This window comes from Centrocercus urophasianus, unplaced genomic scaffold (assembly GCF_019232065.1).
Source record: "Centrocercus urophasianus isolate 14NV4802_14NV808 unplaced genomic scaffold, USGS_Curo_1.0 seq_29, whole genome shotgun sequence".
NCBI classification, from domain to species: domain Eukaryota; kingdom Metazoa; phylum Chordata; class Aves; order Galliformes; family Phasianidae; genus Centrocercus; species Centrocercus urophasianus.
Window position 1 is genome coordinate 6,814,825 of NW_024884855.1, and position 23,250 is coordinate 6,838,074.

The 23,250-nt window shown below is 52.0% G+C and overlaps 1 protein-coding gene across 2 annotated transcripts in view; it reads right to left on the minus strand.

Moving 5' to 3' along the window:
• Window positions 1-23,250, minus strand: part of PRKCB (protein kinase C beta) — a 75,228-nt gene that overhangs the window by 40,558 nt on the left and 11,420 nt on the right. For both annotated transcript variants that reach the window (XR_006170397.1, XM_042827812.1), the window contains exon 3: window positions 3,042-3,124. Coding sequence is in view for 1 of the 2 variants with exons in the window: in XM_042827812.1 (XP_042683746.1) it covers window positions 3,042-3,124 (83 nt within the window). In the remaining variant the exon portion in view is untranslated. The remainder of the gene's footprint in view (window positions 1-3,041; window positions 3,125-23,250) is intronic.

Sequence of the window (23,250 nt, forward strand, 5' to 3'; positions counted from 1 at the left end):
AAAAAAAAAAAAAAAAAAAAAAAAAAAAAGCCAACATGACAAAAAGGCCATTTTTGCTGCCTGTCTTAAGCCCTGAGCATCTGCACACCTCTCTCTATTTTCAGAAATAATGCATTAATAATCTGACAGCAGCTGGGCAGCATTTACCTGTCTGCCCAAGGAGCACAGCAGCAGCACTCACGTGGCAATAACAGCAAACAGCAGATGATTTGATCAAGGGCCTTTGTGCACATCGCTGTACCAGTGCCTCTTACAAAGGGGCAATTTGGATTTCTTTCAAACCTTCCCCTTGGCAGGCAGAGGCTGCCCACCAATAACTGGAGGGCCACTGGGCTGGCAGAACGCAGCAGAGAAGTGCCGTGCACCGGGAGCAGGACTGGGCACTGGGTGCTCCCTGTTCCTTCTTCTCACTCCAGCTTGGACAAAGCTGCTCAGGAGAAAGCACAGCAAGAGCTTTCTCAAGAAGCGTGCAGAAACGGGCACAGCATTTCCCATCACCTGCTGCTCTCCTGCTCGCTGCTGGCCAGCTGCTGGGCGAGGATGTGCACAGCACCCAGCTGGGCAGGCTGTCTGTGCCTGACACCACACAGCAGGGGCACCTGGAGCACAGCCACCCCACGCTGCTGCTGCCAAGCCTCATTTTCCTTGAGCAAGGTTAAGTGCTTTCAGCATCTCAGGGTCCCTCATTCCAGCTCTGCTGCAATCATGTTTGCTGGCACCTTCCTGCTATTTTTGCATTGTGACGGGCATGGTTTGCAGTGCTGTGACCCGCAAGCAGTGCTGCGGAGCCATGCCCAGCTGCACCCCCAACTTGTGCTGCCTGGCTTTTACCTGCAGCCCCCAGAACTAAAGCAAATGGCACAAAAAGCAGCACCCAGACCCTGGTGGGTTTCAGGTTTGTTTGGGAGGAGAAAGCAAGCAGGTCTTCTCTAGCAACAGCTGCTACCCTCTGTGCCTCCAGCAGCCCCCAGCACAGGGGGATAATAGGGTGGGAGCATCTGGGCTCTGCAGCACCCCCCTCCAACTGCAGCAGCCTCGTAAGTTTTCAGATCCCTATGCACAAATATCTGAATATGTTCCTAAATGTATATATGTTTATATCTATGACATATATCTTTTGTAGCCTGAGCCACGTCTGCAGGGTGCAAGCAGGTCTCACTGCCATCTTTAGAGTTCCAGATGACAGAGAATAGAGAACGTGTGACGATAGAGCTCAGCCATGTGGCTGAGGGCATCTCACTGTGTGACATCACTCAGCAGCAGCAGTGCTGCACAGCCACTGTGGAGGCTGCAGCTCTGTGTGCTGTGCAGTAGGAACCCGGCATGGGTGTGCACATGGGATAGCTTGCTAGCCCTCCTGACTGAGCAAAGGGCAGAGTGTAAATCCCCTTTTATCACACTTTCCCATACTTTCTCCAGTTTTCCTTGCTTTTTTTCCTGTCAGGCTCTCACTTCATAGAGCAGCAGTGAAACCACCCAGAGCAGTAGGGGCAGAACTCACTCCCTCCTCATCCCTATGGGTGTAATAGCAACATGCTGCAGAGAAATTGCATGCTGCAAAGCCATCACAGCACTGCATGACTCAGGCAGGGGACACTGCTATCCCTTGGGCTGCGGATGTCACCCCTGGGTGCTCTGGGGTCGGACAAAGTACAGCAGCCCCTGTTCAGCTCCAGCCCCATACAGAACGGTAAGGGACCAATAGAGAATTTGGGTACCCAGTGTTCGGGTCTCTTCGGTTGGTATCTGTGCTACATCTCCTTTTCCCCTCCACTAACTAATTTGTAAGGTTCAATAGCTTCCAATACACTGCAATTAGCAGCAGTCCCTGCAGAGCAGAAAGCCTTCAGCAGGAAAAGTGATAGGCACATGCAGAGTGCCAGTGGGGAATTAAAAAAAAAAAACAACATAACAGAAGATCTTGACTAATTGTCTAGTGGGAAGTGGAAATAAAAGTGGGCTTATCAAATTGTGCATGACAGCCATGCATCCCTGCAAGCTGACAACCTCTAGGAGAAGTGCGAGGAACACCTTGCTACACACACAGGTTTAATGTTCCACTGGGTCCTGGGCTAGCTACAAAAGCAAAGCAGCTCCATGCCCCTGCAGCCCACCCCACCAGCACAGAGCCCCAGAGCTCTGCTTTTCCCCACGCTTGTGAGCAGCACATCCCAAACCCACATCCCCAAATCCCAGCACCAGCCCTGCTCTAGGCAGAGTGACCAACAGCACTTGTGCAGACTCTACCTTCCGCAGCACACTGCACTTCCTGCACCCACTGCTTCTATTTATAAAGGTGAGAGTTCTGGTGCACCACAGTTTCCCCAATTTGCTCTCTTTCTCCTTGCAGTTCCCCAGATTAGCCAGTCTCCACAGTAAAACACAAAAGCTGCCGGACAGACCAGGAATGCGCTGGCAGAGCTACGCAGAGCAGCTTAAGTGAGTCCTGGTCTGTTGAAAGCACCAGGATGGACCAGGAGCTGCGTCCTTCTAAAAACTATAACACTACAGAACAGTTTGAGTTGTAAGAGACCTCTAAAGGCTGTCTGGTCCAATTCCCTGCACTGGGCATGGACACCCACAGCTCCATCAGTGCTCAGAGCCCTGTCCAGCCTGACTGGGGGTGTCCAGGGATGGGGCACCGCCACCTCTCTGGGCACCCTGTGCCATTCCTCACCTCCCTTGGCATAAAGAACTTCTTATACCCAGTGTAAATCTCCCCTCATTGAATTTGAAACCATTTCCCCTTGTCCTATCACAACAGCCCCTGCCGAACTTGTCCCTTTCTTTCTTACAGGCCCCTGAAAACAAAGAGCAGTATTTAATTCAGGTGGAATCTGGGGGCAGGGAATGCTCCTCCAACGTGCACACGCACTGGGCTCATTAATCCTGCAGGATGACATGAAGCAGACCCTTGGAAGAACAATACCTGCTCTTCCTGAGGGGCCCCAGGTTGGCCCTGGGGAACTGCCCGCAGTACAGTGTGGGAGCTGGCCCAGGCAGGGCATTGACACCAAGATAACATCAGGGCAGATACTTACGTCGGAAGCTGGGCCCTTGTCTGCGCCGGGGCAGGAGAAGGTGACGAACTCATGGCACCGCTTGTGCACCACGAAGCAGCAAACTGCAGAGAGAAGAGGGACAGTGTCAGAGCTGCACGATGGGACCTGAACCATGCACACCCGGAGCCATGAAACGTGGTTGTTTCTGATCTGTGGGGAGCAGCACCACAGACACTGAGCACGATTCGCTAAGATTTAACGTTCTGCTACAGATTTCCTTATTGATGACTGTCAGACACTAAAAGCAGAAAACTGAGCAGAAGGAAAACATGGAACGAATGTCAGAGAGGGGCTGGGTGCCTCTGCGCTCACTTGGAGCTTGCTGAGGTCACCTACGTACGAGAGGCAGCGCCCGGCGCACACAGACATCTGCGCTGCAGAGTGTGTGTGTCCAAAAACAGAACGTTATACCAAAGGGAACAGGTGGGCAACATTCCTCCCACAGCTCTGCTTTTCTTTAGCAGCTCCCCAGCCTCCATTTGCCAGACCAGAAGACACGCGCTCCTCCCTCCTCGCACGCACATAGATCACAAAGTTGGAGTTCTGGGAGCAGTGCAGGAAATTTGTCCTCGTGTGCCACCTCCCTGACTGCACCCCTGAACCAGGAAGCCCCGTCAGCAGCACTGACCCCACTCAGCACAAAACAGTTAAAGGTTGGGAAAGACCTCAGTGCTCCTTCTGCTGCTCTGTCCCCACTCCAGAGCAGCAGAGAGGAGATGCATGTGAAAAAACGGTTCTGAGCACCAGAGCATGGGCAGCAGATGGAGATGCACAGAAATGAAGCCTACTTCCATTGCACTCACATAGGACCTTCCTTAAGGAACAAAGAGAAAGCAAGCAAAGTTTCCCATTAAGCTCACAATCCACTCAGTGTACCCTGCTCCATGCAGTTTCAAATGCATTTTCCTTTTCACATTTTTCATTATGCAAAGAACAAACAGAAGGTTGGGGAGGCACAACAGCTGCCAACAACTCCTTCCTTAGAGGAGCTGCTTCTCTGAGCCAAACAAATAAACATTTTCTTGAAAACACTGTTCACCATTTCTGTCATTAGTACACACAGACAGAAGCATCTGGGAAGCAGGAAGGAAGAAATTAAAACTGTATTAGCAAAGATTTGTCCTGCAACAACCCCCAGCAGCCCCATGGAGCCCGTGCTGCAGCACTGCTGCAGCAGCAGCGATTTGGGCTCAGCTGAGGGGTGGATTTTTGCCGGCCTGCACTTGTATAGCATTCCCCTGCACCATGTTAACGAGCTTCTGGATGCAAACATGATGGAAGAGTGAGAAAGGAGAGAAAAGCAAATCCTGGGGTGCTCCATCCTTCCCAGCTTCTGCAAAGATTTGCACTCTGGGGACATCGCTATCTGCTCCTGCCTGGGGAAGGTAAACCAGGGCAGCTGAGGCTGCAGGAGGGAGCAGCAGCTGTATCTGTGTGTCCTTCACCTCAGCTGCAAACACATAGAGACACTGTGGGGTTGTGAGAGACCTCAGCACAGGTGGAACGCCCATTTCTGGTGGCAAGAAACCAGAAAGCCAACGCCTGGGAAACTCAAAAGCATGCCAGGTTTTTATTACAGCCATATTCTTTTAAGGTTTTATCAGAGAGTTTAATTATTAAAGAAGGCGTTAAATACACGTGGCCACTTAACACCTCCTGCCCTTTGAGCAGGGACCAACGAACAGCAGGCACACGGTATTATCCATCCCAGTGGAAAAATGATTGCAGCGTCCGCAAAGCATTCCATGCTACTGTTCAATTAAGTAAATGGTACCCTGGCCACCGTGGGCCACCTCTGTGGCCACTGAGTGTTCAGCAGGAGCAGCGGGCTCCCCGGCAATCAATATTAATATGGATTGTAAGGAGAATCCATTTGATGATGATGAAGCGGAACGCTCGCCTACGCATCCAAAGCAAGCAGGAGGCTCACTGCAGTGGTGGGGGATTTACATTCAGCACTTCAAACGAAGCTCTGCAAGCCTTGAAAAGGTCCACGCAAACATTTCATGCACACTTAGGGGAATAATCAATCTCTGCAGAAAAACAGCCCAAAGAATTAATCAGGTACAGCAGCCTATGCTCTAATTCTGCCTTGACCCCATGTGTGCACCTACCCAGGGGCACAGGGATGGGAGGTGCTCCTCCCGTGGCCAGTGCAGTGCACCACTGAAGGGCAGCACGCTCTACTCCATTGCTGCAGAGCTTTAGGACCGCATCTTCATCACTTTAGAAAATACAGCACAAACAGCAGCTTTCCCAGGTTGCTAATTAGACAGTTCATTTGTAAATCTTATTACGCGATAATAAAGTTATCAAATCCCATTGGTGAGCTACAAACGTCCTGAGTCATTTATACACAACAAAAATGAAACATTAACCTTTACCATTTGTTGCTGTGTAACGCATAGCTGCTTGCTGGCCCTAAGTTCTTCTTCAGTGCCATCTCCATTACAGGCATCTGGGGAGAAATCACTGTCTTGGAGGAGGTGAGGAACATAAAAGCCCACACAAGGCAGCGTGCTGCAGCTCCGCAGGTTTGGGACTCGTGGCAGCACTTCAGCTACAGGGATGGGGCTGCCCCAGCGCAGTGGCATAGGATATTTTCAGATGTCTGAGAAGACTCTTATTTTAAAAGGTGGGAGGACAGAAAATACTAAAGGTGTTGTTAAGGTTGAAGGAGAGAAAAAACCCAAAGCTACTAAGAGGCTTCTTTGTCTAAAACGCTGCTCAGAAATCCCTGAGAAAACTATAAAGCAGTTTCACACGTGGATCACAGAACCTGACAGCCAGAAAAAATGCATTAAGAAACATCCCAAGAGCACAGTACGTGTCTGGCTTCACTTCCACCACAGGAGGGACCTCCGGGCTCAGAGCGGGCAGCAGTACACAGGGACAGAAAACACACAGCTAGGAGCAGTTATAGGCTTGCAAGCTTTGCAATGATGCTGTAAGATAGCGCAGCAGAGAGGAGCCATTGGTGATGGCAGGAAGGATGAATACAGGGATCTCACTGTGCAGGAGTGCTGCCATGAGCTGCAGGTAGAAGCACTCCCTGGTTGCCTCTGGCATCGCAGACACCAGTGGTATTTGGTATAGCATGGGCTGTGTGAGGAGCAAGGAGAAATGGTCTCAAAATTAAAGAGGGTAGATTTAGACCGGACATAAGGAAGAAGTTCTTTGTGCCAAGGGAGGTGAGGAATGGCACAGGGTGACCAGAGAGGTGGCGGTGCCCCATCCCTGCACCCAGCCACAGTCAGGCTGGATGCTCTGAGCACTGATGGAGCTGTGGGTGTCCCTGCTCAGTGCAGGGAGTGGGATGAGACGGCCATTAGAGGTCCCTTCCATCTCAAACCATTATATGGTTCTATGATTCAGCTGTCTTTTGAGTCAATAGGAGAAAACTAATGAAGAGACCTCCAGCAGAAGTAAAAATGGGAGGGCAAAGCCCTTGGCACTACATGAAGCGCAGGGAGAGGGGAAGACGCTCCCACAGCCCGGCAGCAGCCCTAGGAGCAGGCAGCAGTATTTAAGGTGCAGTGGCTTTACATTAAGGTGCAGATTTGGTCACAGTGAACAGAGGGCTCCTGGGCTCCACATCCCTGTGCACACATCTTCCTGCTCATGTGGGGTATTTTCTTCTGTTTACAAAATGTAAACAAATGCAAATGAATTCCCCCGCCATATGCAACATCCCTCACCTCACATGCTCTATCTCCATTCAGATGCACTTCTAACAGCAGACAGTTGGGCAGCTTGCCCAAAGACACAACAATGCCGAAAGATTTGCTGTTAGAATATAAAATCCTTCCTCAACCCAACAGCTTCTGCCCAGGAGACGCCCTCTATTGCAGCATTAAGCTCCTTAGCCTGGCATTCAGGCTGCCAAGGGAGCCAGCCCAGATGCATGGAACCCAGGAACATGAAAGCCCAGAAACAGCAGGACCCTGCCAGCACCGCGGAGTGCAGCTTTCATTTGGCCAAGTGCACTCATTGCTAGAGGTGTCTGGTACCTCCCAGACAGTCCAGGCTTCCACCCTCAGCTCCTTTATCACAGAATGGCTTAGTTTGGAAGAGACCTCAAAGATCATGCAGTTCCAACTCCCTTGCCAAGGGCAGGGTGGCCAATCACTAGATCAGGCTGCCCAGAGCTCCATCCAACCTGGCCTTGAATGCTTCTTCAGAGGTGGCACATGATCTCTGAAATGGTGCTTTGGCAGCCCGTTTTTCCAGGCTGGCTTTTTGGGATGCAGCGCTGGCAACATCTGGGACCACTGAGGCAGCACACCGGGCATGCCGTACATCAGCCCCTGAGCCTGCACACTGTTGGCTGAGAGCCTGCCACATGGGATCTGATTAGCCTCATCTCCCACACGAAATGCAGTTAGCTAGCAGGAAGGTACCCAGCCCTCCTCAAAACCCAGACACCATGACAAACGGCTTCCTGCAAGAATGAACCCTGCCTAGCAACTGGATGCCACATAAAGCAGCGCTGCCTTTATTTGATCTCCATTTGTTTCTAATTTCATTGTACGGACTCCTTGTTCTGAAGAAGGGGCTAATCAATTCTCCCCAAGCCCTTCACAAAATGAATAATTCAAGGAAGTCACCTCGATGCTCCCGGTCAAGAACACTTCTCCCAGAACTCGTGTCCCCTTTGTCATCCTCCTCTAGGCAGAGCAAAGTTCTGAAGGCACCCAGGACGGCACCAGATGCAGAATGTCAAATAAAGCAGACAGATGGAGAGTTAAGAGAGACAGAACAAGGACCGACCAAAACTCATCTCCAAATCAGCCCCAGCGAGGAGATAAGGACCTCCCCGGAGAGCTGACAGATCCTCACTTGGGCAGATGGTTCTAATAGCATGAAACTCAAAGATTATTTTGAGCGCATCTCAGCGCGTTGCTGCTCCCCTGCAACCCGGTGGAAGCTCTCATTTGGATAATGCCTCCACTTTGTAAATAACGAGAGATCGGGGGAACGGGCTGCAGCTCTGATTATCGGAGCTGGAGAGAACAAAATAGCACACACAAAAAAGTATTTTTAAAGGCGCTTTGTGCTTATCCACCTACGCTGGGCCAACTGCAAGGTCAGATGCATTAGCCCGGCTTTGCCTTCACTGCACACCCAAGTGTACAGCAGCAGCCCACCATTTCCCATTCCAGCACTCAGAAGTATGGCTCGGTACATCAAACAAAGTCAGTGAAGCATGGTAATTGTAAAATAAGGGGAAAGAAGGCTTCCAGGAAGGGAAGTCCTAAATTTCTGACAGCGCTTTACAGCTTTTAATCACTTAGAGCGCATAAGGAGAAGCTGAGCTAAAAATTTGTGCTGTTTGGATTTAATCCCCAGCTTTGGTTAAAAGCTTTCTGGAGTCCTTACAACACAACAAAAATCTTTAATTCCCCATCAGACTTCAGCGGTTTTTCCCTCGCCAGCCCCAGAGATGCAGAGAGAGCGGACGTGCTCTGAGATTGCTGGGCTCTGTGCTGCAGAGAGCTGCCAGGAGGGCACACGTTGAGGTGGGGACAGGGAAACCACCCCTGCTCCGAGCCCCTGGGCTGCTCAGCATCTGAGCATTTCATGTTTTGAACAAATCTCTTCATTTTTCAACTCATTTTGCTTTGCTACTATATCCATGCTGCATTTTTTGCTTTTCTGCTCCAGGAGAAGCCCCACAAGCCCAACCTTCTTACCAGTATGCATCCATCCTGGCAGGGCAGCCCTTCCTGGCTGGGTTTCTGCCTGCCTGCCTGATGGCACCACCCTTGGCAGGGCTTTGGGGTGCTGAGGGGCCAATAGGACATGGGGGGTGTATGATGATGTCATCAACCCAAGGTGACAAGAGGCAAAGGAGGTAGGGAGCAGGAGAAGGCATTTCTGTGAGGTTTCAGCTTCTTAAAAACAGGTTTTGGTTTTGTTTTGTTTTTCTTAAGGAAAGGGGAAGAAAAGAGCAAGACTGCCAGCTACTCTCCAGAGAGACCTCACCAGCTTTACCATCCCCAGAAGGCTCCAACTTCCCAAGCAGCTACAAGGGATTCTCAGTCCAAGAAAGCAACTCTTAATCAGCCCAGTTAATTCTACACTAACAATACAAAGAAGCCTTCATTACAGATTTGAAGAGGCCCAGCCTTTCAAATCAGCACTGAGAAAGCTGTCATTCAGTGCCAAAAAGATAAAACTGTTTTCCTTCAGAAATACCAGGCACTGCAATGTGATACTTTTTTTTTTTTAGCCACACAATCTCCCAGCCATTATGAAACCAACCAACACTGCTTGTTGCCCTCTGGCAGCCATGGGAGTGGGGGCCACATACCTCAGCTGCAAGACCCGGCTATGCCTAGGGTGATGCAGTCAGCAGTGTGCCCTGCTGGCCAAGAAAGCCAAAGGGACCCTGGGCTGCATTGCACAGTGAGGTCAGCAGGTGAGAGCAGTGTTCTTACCCTCTGCTCTGCCCTGGGGAGGCCACACCTGGAGCACCATACCTAGTGCTGGGCTTCCAAGGTACTGACAGGCATGGAACTGCTGGAGAAAGCCCAATGGAGGGCTGCAAACCACCTGGATGCGTTCCTGTGCAACCTGCTGCAGGGGGCCTGCCGTGGTGGTTTGACTGGAGTTGCACTAGAACACCATTTCAATCCCAATGGACCTGTGATGCTGTGATCCCAGAGCTACAGGAAGACCCCAGCCCCAGGGCCCAGCTCCTGCAGCCCAGTCAGCAGCACCACTCACTCAACCAGCAGCTCCAGAGCCACAGAGACATGAATTTTACATTACAGAGCTCAGAATTTAAATACTTCATCAACATCTCTCACATACCGAGCTGTAACAGAGATTCACTTTCAGGCTGAATAATTCAGCCTCCATTGCTCCCGCCTGGCACGCGCCGCAGCTGCTGGCATCGTCAAAGCGAGCAGCTCCCCAGCCCTGTGCAGGGCTCTGCAGGGCAGTGCAGGGTGCCCCTCTGCCCCCAGCCCCAACCCCTCTGCAAACTGTAGCACTCTGAGGACTGTGCCAGGAATGTGCCTGTGTTGGTGATTCCTGGGGATGGGGAGGAAAACGCATGCAGGTCCCGAGAGGTTGTGTGGGCAGGATCCAGCTCGCCGCGGGCTCCTCTGGAAGGCTCTTAAAAACACTGTGGGCTCCTCCTCATCCTTTGGTCGCCACGTGGCTCCCAATCGAGGACGACTGCTGCCTGTCACTATGTGGGTGCTGCACTGGGCACAGCAGTGTTTCCAGCTTCCAGGGGCAGCTGCTCGCCACCAGGATGAAGCAAACACGCACCCGCAGTGCTCTGCACACACAGGCAGCCCCCAGCAGCTGTGCCGAAGCACAGGGGGAGGGCCACTCTCTGCTCATTTCTAAAGCAGACGTTTTTAATATTCATTTTTTATTTAGAGGGGTTAAATATTTTGAGCCCAGCCATGCACTATTAGGAGGATTTCGGTACATATGAACAAAACACTCAAAAAAAAGAAAAAAGTCTGCAGCTTTTATATGAAATACCAGGCGTGAATCGACAACACACTCTGCATGACAATGAACATAATGAAGCCAGGCGGGATGAGGAACATCAATCATCCCCGGCAATAGGATAGGTGTGGGCGGGGAAGGGGCCGATGACTGCATTAGAGCTCAGGTTGGGGAGCGATCTCCATTCTCCCACTGCATGAGACGTAAACACCCGGAGCCTCACTTTGACTGCGGGCAGGGGCTCCTGCACCTTTCCTGAGCTTCTAAGGACATAAAAGCTGTGGGGAGCACAAACACTGCTCCCTGCAGCCTCACCCCAGCACCTCAAGGGGTGGCCAAAAGCTCCTCATGGAGTGGAGACCCACACCCAGCACCCACTGAGGGGCTCAGAGCGATGAGGGCAAAGCCTCCCACGTGTTCTCCTTGCACCCCATGTGCTCCCCCCACGCTCCCCGTGCCAGTGCTGTTTCAGAGACCCACGCACAGAGCAGGGGGAACTGAGCCCGCAGTGCAACTGCCCACGCGTGAGCCCTGACAGATGCCCTGAATGAACAGGAGGGAAACAGACTCGGCTCTGCTCTTTAATTATAGCCAGGTGGCACAGTGCCACAACACTAACAGGTAATTTTTCAAGCTGGAATTTGTTTCTTTCAGCGTTAACATCCCCCTAACCTGTTTCTCAAAGCACAAGCCAAGAGCCTCCATTACTGCAGCGCATTGCCTCAGCCTGTGGGGACAGGGCTGCGAGGAGCAGGACAGTGCTGGTGCTCAGAGCCATGCCCGAGGACAAGGGGATGGGGACACTTTGGGATTGGAAGGGACCTGTGGAACTCCCTCAGTCCAACCCCCACAGCAGGCCCCCTGCAACAGGTTGCACAGGAACGCATCCAGGTGGTTTGCAGCCCTCCATTGGGCTTTCTCCAGCAGTTCCCTGTCTGTCAGTACCTGAGGAGCCCAGCACTGGATGCAGTGCTCCAGGTGTGGCCACCCCAGGGCAGAGCAGAGGGGAAGATCACCTCCCTCACCTGCTGGCCTCACTGTGCAATGCAGCCCAGGGTCCATTTGGCTTTCTTGGCCACCAGGGCACACTGCTGGCTCCTGATCACCCTGCGATCAACCAGGTCACCACTAGTCCTTCTTGGCCACCAGGACAGCCAGAGTCTTCTCCACAGAACTCTTTTCCAGCAGCTCAGCCTCTAGCCTGTACTGATGCTTGTGGCTATTCCTCTCCAGGTGTACGATGCTACACTTGCCCTTGGTGAACCTCATCAGGTTCCTCTTCCCACTCAGCTCTCAGCCTGGTGCAGTCTCGCTGGACGGCAGCTGTGTGATCAATCGTGGTCCCTGGGGACCAGATTAAACCATCTTAGAAATGAGTTCTGGGTTTGGCATGGAAGTGCTAGGAGCTGCAGGAACCCCAGAGGATCAGTGCTGAGCAAAGCCCGACCTGGGGCACACTTACACAGTCGCATGGTGCTGCTCAGTGCTGCCTTGTGTTGGGTTACAGATGGGCTCAATTAAAAGCACAGAGATGGAAAAGAGGCTTGGAAAAAAAAAAACAAAAGAAAAAAAAAAAAACAACGCAGCACATGACAAGAAAGAGAAGATCATTAAAAACTTGGCAGCCTACTTTAACAGCAGTGACCTGGTAATTTGATATTGTAATTGAAACGCCGGGTCGGACTCTGCGGAGGAGGCAGAAATATGGCAAGGTGTCCCTGCAGGATGGGAGTGGGCACCGAGGAGATGGTGGTCCTGGTGCATCCCTGTCACTGCACATACACAGCCCTGGGAGACGGCTGCTGGCTGGCTTTGAAGCCTTGTTTCTTGCTGTAAGAGCATATTAATCCTGCTCAAGGAAGATAAAAACCCAGTCCCCAAAATGCTAATAATAATATAACTCAGTTTAAGCTGAATTTTGTCACTTATCTCCAAAACAGAGAGGAAAACTTCACTTGCCCTTTTTCTTCCTCTTATCCCCCTCTTAAATAAGAGATGTTCTGAGCATTGTCTGGCATCCAATGCCAGAGAGCAGGGTCATTAAGCAGCAGTGCTCAGATAGCACTGCTCTCACTGTAGGCATGCAGGGAGGTGCAGAAGCAGCGGCTGCTCCTGGACCCATCCGCATTCAGGCATTGGGGTTGGTGGGTGTATCTGCCTAAACGAGTTGCTGCCATGTGAGCCTGTCCCAAACGCACTGCGGTATCTTCCTGAATCGGGAGCACTACTGAAGCCTGCCCAAGCAGAGAGCTTTCTCATGCCCATGGAAACTGGCCAGCAGGCTTCACAGCTCTGATCCTAAAACTCATCTTTCATGGCACTGGAGATTCAGACACTGAGCTGCTGTTTGATTCTGAACACCAAAGCAAGAATTTATGCTGAGCACATGCTGCATGATAAAAAAGTCATTTCCTTCAGATATTCTATTTAGGGTACAGAGCTCATACACGAATGAGGCATTTCCCGAGCTCCCTTGGCCAAAAATGCTACTTTATTCTCTGCTGACCTCCAGGAACACTGGAGTCACCCTCCAGAACCTCTCAGCCAGGTGGTTTATGGACTGGACTCTGAAACTGGCTCTAAAAGTGTAAGGGGATCTTCAACCAAGACTAGATCACAAGCACAGGGCTGCTGTGCAGTGAAGTTTGGGAGGCATTTCCATATTACATTTACATACTGCTAACGAGACAGCACTGTCTGTGAGCATCTTCTCAGTCCCCTATATTTCTAATAAAAACAATGAAAAACCAAGCACCAAGCTGTAAATTATTCAGACTGCTCCAAATGCAGGAAAACGGGTAAATTTACCTTAAACAACTGAACAGCACAGGTGTGTATTATTTCTCACCTCACTTCAGCACATTTTCCCCGATAACACCACATGCCATTTAGCACATGGGTCCCACACACTCTCACAGCACACCCATGGACTCATTTCACATCACATAACAGTTCTCCCAACTGAGAGAGCTCCTGCTTCACCTACCCAGCCCATGGCACAGCCCAATCCCAACTGCCAGGCCAACCTTCCCCAGCATCCCCTGGCTGTGGGGCTGTGCTTCTGGATGCTGCTCCTCTCAGGACCTGGGATGTTCCCAAGAGCTCTTTGGGAACAATGCAGTGAGGTACCAGGGCAGCCCTGGGACTCACTCAGCAGTGCCAGAGGTGCTGCACGGTCCTTTTGCTTTTCAGGAAGTGCAGAAATAACCATCATGAATACAACAGCAAAATATTTTCTTGGCCGATATAAAGACAGATGACTTCTCTGCTGCTGCCCATGGCTCACACCAAGCACGCTGCATCTTGCAAGGTTCTCTTTTCTCCATACAGATAAATGTTTGAAGGGTTTCTTGTACCCCCAGGAAAGACAGCGGATCAGTTTAAGTACTGCTGAGAGCAGCAGCCAGTTGGGGTCCCCTTAACGCAAAGCTCCCTACAGAGGCTCTGTGAAGTGCCGCAATCGTGTTGTGCGATTGTGCCACAGCCCTTCCTGCAGCACTCCTTTCTGCAGAGCTCCCCGACCCCACACACTGCACCTCCACACAGAACCCAGTGTGGAACCCAGCAGGGACGCACAGCCCTCATTTGCCCCGACAGCACCACGAGGCGCAGACACAAACATCTCCTGACACGAACAGAGCTCCCCTGCACGTGGCCATCAGGAGCATGCAAGATGCTTCCATGATCCCTTCCAGCCGATCTCTGCCCCTGCCTCCTGCAGGCTGCAAAGCTCACGCAGGCAGCAGCGTGCCACTCTGCACACACCTGCAGTACCCTGAGGTGAGAAGGATGGCAGGAGGCTGCTGCACCAAACCAAACCCTGCCCCAAACCAACCCACCCCATGCTGTGGAGCTCCCAATCCCGTGGAACTGCACAGGACTGGAGATGAAGCTCCTCCCTTCTCCTGCCAGCCCAGGGCATGTGATGCTGCCCAGAACCCACAGCCCCATTGCTCCCTCCCTTCCTGTCTCCCCAGCCGATGTAAGCAGAGCACTGGACGTTATCTTGTTATTTCAACCACATCCTCCTGCCATGCTCCAGCAAAGAGCAGAGGTTCATCTCCAGCAGTTCTGAAACAGAGCAGGTGTTTCCTTTGGTCTCTAACTCTGCAGCCTTGATAACACCAGGAGGTCCCACTGGGGACTGCGGGGACCAAAGTTCCATGGCTGCACCTCCCTCCCAGCACCCCCTTTTGCCCCACAAACACCCCAGGTGAGCAGGGAGCAGGCTTGAAGCAACTGCACAGGGCTCAGTGGCCAGCAATAGGCTTGAAAATGTCCATTTAGAAAGGGGAAAAATAATATGTTAAAGCAGAGAGTCAGCAAGATGCAAATAAAAGGGCACAGCTCTGCTGAGCAGAAGCACCAGGCACCATAACGAGCCTTGGGCACCCCCAGGCACAGGGAACAGTTCTGCCCTCAGCTTTCAGCTTACTGAAGCTCCACTCCATGGCTCAAAGCCACCCCCCAAGTCAGGAGAACAACTGCCACCACTGCCTGAGTGAGCCCCATTTCACATAGTTAAATGCAGGAACTCCCACACTTTCTGTACTTGGACGGCTGATTTCCTTGGAAAGTCTGCAGGGTGCTGTGACATGGATCCCTTCCTCCCACTAGGAGGTGAGAGGAAAGCTGGGGAGGGGGGCAGGCAAAGAAAACACAAGCCTAACAATTTGGAAATTTTCCAATCAAGGGGAGAGGGGGGAAGAAGTTATTTATCGAACACAGCCACATCACAGGGGAGCACACACAGTACTGGGGGGCACAGGCAGCCCAGGCATAGGAATAGCAGAGCCCAGGACAGGGACCAGTAACCCTCATGGGGCAACGTCAGGGGGTCACAGGTCCCTTGGCAGGAGGAGCTCACAGCAGTGAGATCCCTCAGCGCTGACCCTCCAGAGACAGGCGCTCATGCACAGCACCCCCACACACCCCAGTGACACTGCAGCAGGAAGGGATGCAGATTACAGTTTTTTGTTGGTTTTCTTCCCTTGAAAACAGGCCATTATTTCATGACAGTTTGGAGCGCTATATGTTATTACACAGCAACACGACTGCCTTTAAGACACTCAAAGGGTTGCAGCTGGCAGGATCTCTAGTGCACTTGGCACTCCTTTTGATGTTATACAAATAAAGTATTAAAACACCATTTCCAGCATGAAGGTTCGCAGCGTCTGCTCACTGCTCTCCCTCCAGCCAGAGCCGCGCAGCACGGAGCTCTATGGATGCTGAAGGAAGAGCTGGGATTCGGCACCGGGTCCAACTCCACAAGGTGCAGAGCCAGCAGCAATCAGACACTGCAGTATCACATTAAGGGAAGTACCCACAGCACGCTGCCATGGGGGTGGGAAATCAGACCAGAGGGGTTTTTTGTTTTGTGTTTTGCTGTAGCTCTCAATGGTCAGGTATTTCAGAACCTACCTCGCAAATAAACTTCATCAAGTGATGGATTGGAGCTGCTTTTCTTGGGCAGCGGTCCTACATGATTACATGGCACTGTGCTCAATTAGAGGGTTATACGGGCTGCCAGCTTTTGGATGGGGGAGGAGAGTCCTTTTATTTACATGGAGTTCTGCAAAGAGCCTTCCTGGCTCGCTTCTCCCTTCCATGTCCCTACTGGCCAATAGGACTACATTAATGTTTACAATATGGCCTACTTTTTAATGCGGCTCTGTCCCGGTGAAAGAAACCATTTGCATTTTTAATGGGATTTGGATAAGCAGTTCCACCCATGCACAGAGCACAGGCCCCTCCACCGTCCAGCCAATCCTGCTGCTACCAGGGGCAGCCCCACACTGAGGGGTGCAGCTCCACGTGGCCGTGCACTGCTGTGCTCAGCACCATCCCTGCACCTGCACCACTGCCAGCACAATGAACACAGCCCTTCCCAGCCAGCCCAAAGACAGCTTTACAGCCATTGGTTTTATTAAAGTAAAGCAATGAAGGAGAGAAAACCATACATACGAACCCGAAGGGAATCATTAAAATATTTAAGCTTGCCTAAAATTTCTTTTGGCTGCTACAAAGCATTCCATATAAATGAGATAAGGCCTATCAATGGTAAGTGCAGAGCTTGGCTTTGATGGTACTCCTGCAGTGTGTCCCTTCCATCCCACTCTCAGCTGTTGCCACCCGTGCAACACCACCTGAGCTGTGCAGGGCACCCTGCCATGCATCCCTGCACCCACACTGCAGGAAAGCCACAAACTTCCCCAACGCTGCCTAGTGCAGCAGTCTCCTGGGTGTCCCTGTGTGAGAACCAACGCTTCTGGGAGCAAAGGGCTGCACAGAACTGTGGGTGCTTGGGGACAAGGAGCACACAGGTACCCACAGAAGCCACGTGGGGCCCCCAAATACTGCTGCAGACACCTAGCTGTGTGTGCTAGGAGGGCTCTGGGTCCTTCCAACCAGATTGTGTTTCTGAGCCCTCCCCATGCACTGCCTTCCAATGCTACCAACACCAAGCATGCCAGCCCTTCCCAGCTCATCATCCCACAGCCCACTTGCTGTGGGGCCAGGCTGTGGCCCCAGCACCCCCCAGCACCCCGGTGCTGGCTCTGCCCTGCTGATGGGTCTTGGGCTCAGCCTCAGAGATTGGCAGCTGCCTGGGGGCGGCTTTCCATGCCTGATGCAGTAATAAATATTTGGAAGGATTTGTTGTTTCACATAAACAGTAGCAGCATATTGCACAGGCTCAGCTGAAGAGCTGCTCCTTGCTGCCAGGCTCCCAGAGCCTGCTCAACCTCAGCACCTGGATTGCTGCTGGTGATGCCAAGCTCAGCCCAGGCTGCACATCCTGCCTGGTTCGCAAGGGACCCTGCACACAGCTTTCCAAGCCAGAAGCAGCACGGTCCCTCAGCAACATGCACACAGCACACAGGCTATTTATCTTGGAACCAATGCAGGCTGAAGCTACAGAAAAGGAAACAGGTTCAGCCTAGGACAGCAGATTCATTTGCCAGCCACCCCCAGGGAAGCACTTCCCTGCCCTTCAGACTCCAGAGCATGAAACACACACCCACCAAAAGGTGTTTCCCAAAAAAATTTGTCTGTTCCACACTCTGCCAGGATTTTAATTCACTGCAAATGCAGTGTTCTCAAGCAAAGTGTACGTAGATGGCAGAGGCCGTTCCTCATTGCACATTCTTCTGCTACATCACCACTCCTCTCAGCACCTCCACGATCTTCCTCCTCTGTCACCACTAAGCAGTGCTGCTCAGCAGCAGCCCAACATCATCCCCACCAACCTCCGCAACATCCATAATAATTAGGTTAGAATTCTATTTCATTACAGCATTGTTCTGGATGGCAAAGGCTGAACCCAGAATATCCCTCTGGCTGATGGGATCGTTTCTCCTGCAGCATCTCCAGGTGGGTGGCTGCCACCAAGGGGATGGGGCTGCAGGGCTCCAGCTGTGCCTGCGCATTGCCCAGCCACACCACTGCCATGGAGTCAGAAAACAAGAGCCAGCTCCCAGAAGCAAAGAAGTACGAGTTCTCAGAACTAGAGATGAATCCCTCTTTCAGTGTTATTCCTCTGAAGTTGTAATAGCCGCTCAAGTGTGCCAAGTTCAAGAAGCAGCCAAATTATTTCCAGTTTGGCTGATGTATCTGAGGAACAATTCTTGTGAAGCTGCTCGCTCCATTATCAGAGTAGAATTTGGCCTACATAGGATCCCGCTGCTCCTTGCACAAGCTGCTGACAGTCCCTCCTGGGAGCAAGAAACATTCTGGACAATGCGTGTTAAAACCCCTACCTAATGTAAAGGAACAGCCAGCACTGTGATCACCATCTTCACTTTCACCCAACCTTAGATCTAGCAATGAATCGTTTCATCTTATTCATAATGTTGTCCCACCACGCAGTACAGAGGCCCTGTCTCAGTGACAGCCCAGAGCCTTTCCATCTCCTGCACCCACTGGGCACCGGGGCTGGGCGCTGCCGCGAGAGCCTGCAGAGGGTGGTGTATTACATGGCTCCATAAGGTGCAGCACTCAAAGAGTGCCCCACCTCAGCTTAGGTATTGGAAACAATTCCCTCTCCGAAAGAGCAGTTGGGCACTGGCACTGCTGCCTAGAGAGGTGGTGGGGCCACCGTCCCTAGAGGTGTTCCAGAGTTGTGGAGATGTGGCACTGAGGGATGCAGCCAGTGGGCACAGTGGGATGGGATGGGGTTGGGCTCGAGGGTCTTGGAGGTCTTCTCCAACCTTCATGGTTCTGCGAATCTGTACTTGTCACCTGCGAGCTACAAAGACAGCACTCCCACCTCTGGTGGTTCTAAAGAAAACCATCCCAAAAACTGATTGATGCAAGATTGGAAGCCAAAGCATTCTCTATGGCAACCCAAAAGGTCTCAATTATCCATGCAGGTGGCATTGAGAGCAGCCCTGAGGTACGGGGCTGGTAAACTCAGCTATTGATAGGAGGTATTGAAGAAGAATTCTCATTCAACCCTCGAGAGTTCAGGCAGCTCTTTCATTAGTGAAAGATATTCTCGAGCTCCCTGCACAATCGGAAAGACCATTATATGCACAACCTAAACCCATCCGAGTGTCTTAACTGGTGGGGAGCAGGGAGGAAAAGAAAGAATTAAATCCGCATTCAAACACAAGAAAGCCCGTTCCCGTAGCAACAGCAGCATTTGCGGAGGGCTCTCAGACACAGAGGTATTTGGCACGTGGATTTCTGCCCATCTCTATCACTCACAGGACGTGGCAAGGAGAGGTGCAGGCAGGGCATGCCCACATTGCCCTACGCTTCGGGGTGGCTGAGAAGCAGGGCAGGGTTCCAAGAGAAAGCCCCATAGATAACCATGTGCTGAGCTCCCCTGATGGAAGCACCCATCCCGCAGCAGCACTGTGCACCCACTCCCTGTCCTCGTGGCATTGCACCAACTCAAGGTGACCACTGAGCACAAGCACGTCTTCTCTTGCACGTCACCATGCAGAGGCTACATGGCAGCCTCAGAGCATTACTGTGGGGAATGAAGGGTCTTGTAGGGTACTGCCAGACTGCAGGGAGAGGCTCTGTGCAGCCCCAGCCTGGAGGAAACCACCCACACACTATCAATACCTACAAGAAAACCTCTTGCATGTTTTACTGCCTGTCTCCAGCAGTGAGTCTGCAGCGAGGATGACTTTAAGCAAGAAAAAAAAGAAAAAAAAAATACTCGAAAGAGCAAGTAGGAGGGAAAGCTACCATGTTGCTGTGGGCTGCACCAAAACTTCCTCTCCACGGCAGCGCGGCGACCCAACTGCCCTCATGGGGTCCCCCAGGAGCCACTGCTCAGCTCACGCACAGAAGCTCCACAAAACCAACTTCACGCCTGGTGCAGAGCAGCTTCACACCCAGTGCCTGGGGCTGCACCAGAGCATCACGGGGAGGGCACAGCCCCAGGGGAGAACTGCAGACCTTAGCAGTTGAGGGGAAAGGCACAGGTGAAGGAGGGGAAGCAGCAAAGACCAGCAGAGCTCAGCTGTTATGGGGCTGCAGCTCCTGAGTGCTGCAGGGCTGTATGTTCTGCACCTGCTCAGCACCACCAGCAGCAGGATGGGGGATCAAGGCTGTGCATGGAGCATGGCAGCATCTGAGCAGCATCCTCTGCTGGGACTAGGGGCAGATATGCTGCTCTCATGTCCAAGAGAGGATAGATCAAGCAGAAGCAGAGCAAAACACAGGAGTGCATGCTGGGTAACAGCAGCATCCATCTGCAAGCCTTCACACCAAAGAGCAGAGCACAGCTCCAGCCAGGAACCCTGTGCTATGGCATGGCCCTGAGGGCCTCTGCCAAGGGAGAAATCCTGGCTGCTTGGCAAAGGACAACATCCACAGAGGTCCAAAGACTGAGCATATGCCAGCTGCTCCATCTCACAGCAAGACTTCCAGGAGCAGAGTGCCTGGGGGTGATTTGGCTCCATGTGGCACAGCCCCTCAGTACCAGGATGAGCGGAACTCACTGCCACCCCAAGCACTGCTCATGTTCACAATGGTTAGTGAGAACCTTTGGGCTTCAAAAATAACTTGGGGAAGTGATACTACAGATTGTATCCAGACACACACTGCACTCGCTGTTCTGCCATGACAAGAGCAAAGGGACAGTGCCAGTCTGTGCTGGAGGGCTGCCGGAGCTCTCTCCTGCACCGCTGTGCACATCCTGGAGCAGAAGCTGCTGTCCATGAGTCCCCTCCACACTGCCTCAAGCACAGCTTGGTCTCAGCTTCCCCAAAAACACTCCCTGAAAGTGGACCCACACACTACAGGAACAAACTGCACTGTGGCTGTGCAATGCCATCTTCCCTCAGTTTATTTTCTGTTCTTCTGCCTTTATATGAAGTCATGCGTTTGAGTTATCAGAGAGCTGGAAGTGAGTCAGCACAGCAAACCACAGCCTAAGAATGTAACTAATTAAAACTATTCACTCAAGCCAGCATGCTCCAAAATACTCAAGACCCTAAACAAAGCCAAACACATCAGTTGGGATGCAGCAAGAAGCCCCAGTCTGCAGCTCCTGCCCTCTGCAGCAGGTTGTTGTAGGAAGCAGTCTCACTTCAATATAATGCTCAGGGCTTTGCTATGGGGGACCATGATCCTCAACGGAGATGAATATTGTGAGCTTTGCTCCAGCCTGTGAGGCTGCAGAACTCACACGATGTGTGGGGATGGCACCTGCTGCCCAAATCCAGGGGTCAAAACAGGGCTTGTTAATCCCCAAACCCACCAGATATGGGGCAGGGCAACACAGAGAATCAGCAGCTTTTCACTGCTTGTATGAATAAAAAGCATTTAGTTAAAAAACCCTCTACAGCAGAGAAGGCTTTCTTTACACAATGCAGACGAAGTACGAGAGCAGGAAGAGCAATGGACAGGGCTGCCTGCAACAGTGTGGGACAGTGGCAGCCCCCAGCACAGCCCTGCAGGGCAGATGCTATCTGACCCCAACGCACATGATGATGGGGAGCGATGCAGAATGCTGACTTGTGATAACGGAATTTTAACGGCAAAGAAACATCACAGACAGACGCTGAGTGCTCCCACATCATTCATCTCCCTCCCAATCAAGGAATTAAGTGAAAGATCCGAGGCCCTATAATGAATCTATTATTTAAGCATGCAGTAAGACCTGGCTTATGGTAATAAACTTTGACATTAGCTGACTAACCATGCAGCAACGAGCACTGCAAAAATCATGTCAGACGATTAAACAGGACTTCTAAAAATAGCCCACCCGACCTGCCGCCACCACCAGCCCCAGCTTTCCCTGCAGGGGAGCTGCTGAAGTGGTGTCAAACCTGAAAGTATTTCAGCTTGCAACTGAAGCAGTGCAGTTTCTGCAAGCGATCCACCCCTACCTCAATCCAGATTGCTCAAATCTTCACAGAAAGAGATCTCGCCACGTGGCAGGCCAGAAACAGAGAGAGATAGATATTGATTGCTGTAACAGCAGAAGCACCGGGAAAGGCTGCAACAAGAACAGCTGGAGCCTGCATGTGAGATGCGCTCACCCAAGGGGAGAGCTGCAAGAGGACGAGGATCTGGAAACTTCTGGGGTTGGGCTGTCAGTGTTCCCCATCGACTCCTGCAGCACCAGCAGTGCCTGGTGCATCCTGAGCTGGGCTGCAGGACAGCTGCACTCCACGCACATTGCATTGCTGTCAGGATGCTGAGAGTCAGGATCACCTCTGGGAGCCTCACGCAACGGGTGCCATTGCCTCGGGTTTTGCAACTTGCAACTGTGTTGCTTCAGGCAGGAGGCAGGGCGCAGGGCTCTGGGCTTGCACCAAAAGGAAAGTGAGCTCTGAGCCTGGTGCTATGTGGGTGCTGCTGGATTGTGAGGGCTGATGGAGCACCACATGCATCATGGATGGGATCATGCTGAATTAGAGCAGGCAGACAAGTGCACAGTGCTGCAGATGGGCACCATAGTCTAGAATAGCAGAAGTCCAGGCTCTGGGCAGGACTCAGAACACAGTGATACAGCACAGTGGGAGGTGACATGGGCCAGCTGAGCTGTACAGCCAGGGGAAGTGCTAAAGAACCCTCCCAGTACCCATTGCAAGGCAGCACACTCCATCGATGCTGCAAGGAGAAGGCAGAAAGGTACGCCTTGCCTGAGGTGAGGGACAGCACTGAACGGCTGAGGACTGCCAGCGCTATGGCAAACAGTATAGCACCCAGAGACCTCACAGGGGACAGCAGCAGCACCCTGTGCTCCTCCCTCATCTCTTAAAGGCGAGCAGGGCAACATCACATCCATCATCTCCCTCTGAAGTCACCAATATGACAACAGTAGGACATCATGTGACAGCACAGCTGAGATCTGTGCCTCAGAAATGGGACACTGCAGGAATACCAGGCAGACAGCACCAGGCTCAAGTCCACACCTGAGCTATCGGGGATGCCAGGCACAAGGCTCCCCAACGGAACTGCTCCTCTCTGTGCAATGGGTTGGCATCTCCCATATAGCAAGTCTGGGCAGCAAATAAAACCCAAACAGGACAAGAGCTGAATGTGCAATGACCCAATCAATGGGAACAGCTGCCTCAGCTGGCAACAGTCTGCACAAGGCTATTGTAGACCCTACAGTCTCTGCAGCAATGGGAAGCAAGAGGCACATTCTTTATCAGCATCCATCGGCCCTCACGTAGGAAAAGCGCATCAAAACCAACAGGAGGGCACTGCAGACACCTCCTTCACTATAACCTAGCAGCTATGCATCAGC